This window comes from Microtus ochrogaster (assembly GCF_000317375.1).
Source record: "Microtus ochrogaster isolate Prairie Vole_2 chromosome 6 unlocalized genomic scaffold, MicOch1.0 chr6_random_2, whole genome shotgun sequence".
NCBI lineage: Eukaryota > Metazoa > Chordata > Mammalia > Rodentia > Cricetidae > Microtus > Microtus ochrogaster.
The window spans coordinates 5,359,165-5,362,622 of NW_004949095.1; the positions used below are offsets into that span (position 1 = coordinate 5,359,165).

General features: G+C 41.8%; 1 protein-coding gene across 1 annotated transcript in view; it reads right to left on the reverse strand.

The window, feature by feature from the left end:
• Axdnd1 (axonemal dynein light chain domain containing 1) overlaps window positions 1-3,458 on the reverse strand; it is an 85,054-nt gene that overhangs the window by 8,169 nt on the left and 73,427 nt on the right. Inside the window, exon 21 of the mRNA XM_005363907.2 lies at window positions 1,748-1,870. Within this exon, the coding sequence (XP_005363964.1) occupies window positions 1,748-1,870 (123 nt within the window). The remainder of the gene's footprint in view (window positions 1-1,747; window positions 1,871-3,458) is intronic.

The following is a 3,458-nucleotide window of genomic DNA, read 5'->3' on the forward strand; positions in this document are numbered from 1 at the left end:
TGAGTTCGAGACCAGCCTGGTCTACAGAGCTAGTGCCAGGACAGGCTCAAAAGCCACAGAGAAACCCTGTCTCAAAAAACCAAAAAAAAAAAAAGTCAAGATGGAAAAATAGGATATATGTGTGTGTGTATACACATATATATACCTAATCCTAACTCTTAACCATAGAATATATATGACTCCTATTTTTCCATCTTTATAAAAAAGCATATATATATATATACACACACACACACACACACACACACACACACACACACACACACACATTTTATAAGCTCTGTTCCTATAGAACCCCTGATATAGAACCCCTGACTAACACAGAAACTTAGCACAGCAGGAAAGGCAAAGGCAGATAATAAGATGAAAAGTCATGGTATATCATGACTGTTAGCATAAAGATGTATTCGAAGGGCTGTATGTTTACACAAAGGGGCCCTGATCACAGAAAAATATATATTTGACAATTGAACCAATACTTATAAAATAGAGAAGAAAGGGCCTGAAGTAAATTCACAGATGGTGATAACTTTAATATTCTCTGTAAATAAATGAAAAAGGAAAATTATATGGTCTTCCACATACCAAGCACTTTGTCAAAAAATGAAACAGAAAATGCTTGAAGACAGAGGGCTGGACGCTATACATAATTTTGTTCTGTAGTTTTGCTTTATTGTGACTAAAGACCTACAATAGAGTTCAGGGTCAAAGCAACATTTTTTCTAAAATCTTTGCTTATTATTATTCATGTGTGGGAGCGTGCATGCGTGAAGGAAGAATAACTTCACGGAGTCGGTTCTTTCCTTCCACCTTTATGTGGGTTCTAGGGATCGAGCTCAGGTTGACCACCATCTTACAAGGCCCTATGACAACACTTAAACCATGTGCAGAGGCACACACCAAGATATGTGGAGACCATCAGGCAAGCACGGGCTCTAAATCAGAGACGGTAGCCATCAGTCCAGGCATTGGTAAGGGCTCTTCTGCCACAATCATCTGTGTTTGAGTGCTGATTCTGCCATGAGAAACTATATGATTTTAGGTAAATTTGTCAACATTTCAGAACTTAAGTTTCCTGTCTGTAAAATGAGACAATGTATACCCTAAGTTGTTATCCTGGGCAACATGCACAACTTAGAACTCATAAACTACACTCAGTTACTAGTAATGTCATTGTATTATCACTACTGTAAATGTCCAGCTGGGTTTTTACTGCCACAGATTTCTCAGCAGGAGTAGAGAGATTCTGAGCAATGAGAAAAGTTAGAGATGGGGAAGGAGGAAAGGGCAGCAGGGAAGCTGAAGCAGAGGCAAAGGGAGACCTAGCGATGCAGGGAGATAAAAGCAGCAGCAGGGAGTGAGGTGGGCAGCTTGAATGCCAGCGAGAGGCAATGAATGAAGCTAATGGGAACACTGGGATTTAGGAAAAAGAAAGTCACCAGGATCAGTATCGCTGGAGGTGTGGCTGCATCTGGATGGGGAAAGAGGGAGGTTGACTCGATCACTCTAGGAAACCTGCTTCCACCTTCTGTGTCTGATAAAGGGGAGGGAAAACCACGCTGAAGAATCACACATCATTTCCGCTTGGCTTCCTGGCCGCTTGTCTGTTTGACTTTGTTTTGTTTTGAGACAAGGTCTCGCTGTGTTGCCAGGTCTTGAACTCCTAGGCTCAAGTGATCTCCTGTATCAGCCTCCCAGGCAGCTGAGATTGCAGGCACCCATTACTATGCCCAGCAAATAATCTTACCTGTTTCGTTACTTCTACTTCTTCCTTCTTTTCTTGAATTTTAGGCTCCTTAATCTCAATTTCATCATCATCATCATCACCAATAAAAGGTTTGTCTGGGTCAAGATAAATTTTTGTAGCTTCCTGTGCAATGTAACAGTATTATAATTGTAATTCAGATAGATAGATATAGATATATATTAGCAGTTTCATAGTAAATGAGCACTGATCCCACAATCGTGTATTCTGCTACCAATAAGAACACAAAGGAGTGGAGGGTGTAAAGAGATGGCTCAGTGGCTGGCAACACATACTATTCCTGGCACCATGTCAGGTAGTTCATCACCAGAAGGAGCTACAGCTCCAGGGAGATCTGCTGGTCCTCCAGGTACCTGCACTCATGTGCACAAACCTACACATAATAAGATAAAAAGTAAAATCTTTTAAAATAAAAAAAAACCACAAACGGTGGTAAGAATGATTCCTGTCCTCACAAAGCTTCCCATTTTGCAGACAGTACAGTCTTATGGATAAAGCATGGAACAGGACATCCAATCTACACCGTGTAGAGGACAGGGGGGTAGAAAGCTGGTTAAGGAAGAGGCAGCTTTTCCTTGTAGTAGGAAAAGGGGATAGAGGAAGGCACAGAAGCACTTAAGTGTGCACTATTAGCTCCAAGAAGAAAAGTGGTTTCATAAGACAAATGGACCAAAAACACACAACTGTAAGCCAGGACTTAACTGTCATGTCAGGAGACTTCATTATATCAGAAAGATGACAAAACATCCACAAGATGGCAAAAATTATTAATCCGATTTTCATTTTAAAACAATCATTCTCAAAATATCAAAATAGATCAGAAAAAAGGAAAAGAGAAAAATCCAAGGAGAGAATGAATACAGAGTCTGTAGCCATAGAGAGAAGGGTGATCCAGGAGACACTGAATGAGGAAGCAAACAGTTAGGGGAAAGGCACATCTTAAGTGGTGCATGGCTGATGGCTCATGCCACTAACATGGTGGTGCCATTCACGGAGGTAATGGACAAGGCTGAGGAGGCAGGTTTGGGAAGTGAAACAGTATCCTTGAAGGCTGTGTGCATTCAAGGCACTACTGAGAGAGCCAAGTGGAAATCTATGGATCTGGAGTCTAGAGAGAACAATTTGGGCTAAATATTTAATAGTTGTGTGCATGTAGTTAAAGCAAGAAAAATAAATCACATTTCCACATAAACTTGTGGAGCAGTACAAGAACTTAAGACAGAAACTAGTTACATAAAACTGTAGAGAAGAAGAAGGATCCCAAAGTAGCCTGAGAAGTCTGAGGGCCACCAGGAAAACCGCAAGAGAAAAGGGGTAATGGTGTCCCATGCCTTAAAGAGGCCTATTCAAATCCCGACAAAAACTCATGTATGTGAACCATACATCAGAGTGAGGGTGCAGAATGCCAAAGGCAAAAAGAAGGTCTTAAAAGTAGCCAGAGTATAAAGATGGGTTATCTTCAAACTGGCAGCTGCATTCTCCATCATTAGCTTTGTGACTATCTCATGGATGGAAAAGAAAGCCGTTATAGAGTTGATTGTATGCACAGATAAAATTTTGAAGAAATGAAGTTGAAACAAAGATATTTCAGACATACACCGGGCGGCGGAACACGGCCGGAACACCGGGGGGCGGAACGCGGCCGGAACACCGGGGGGCGGAACGCGGCCGGAACACCGGGCGGCGGAACGCG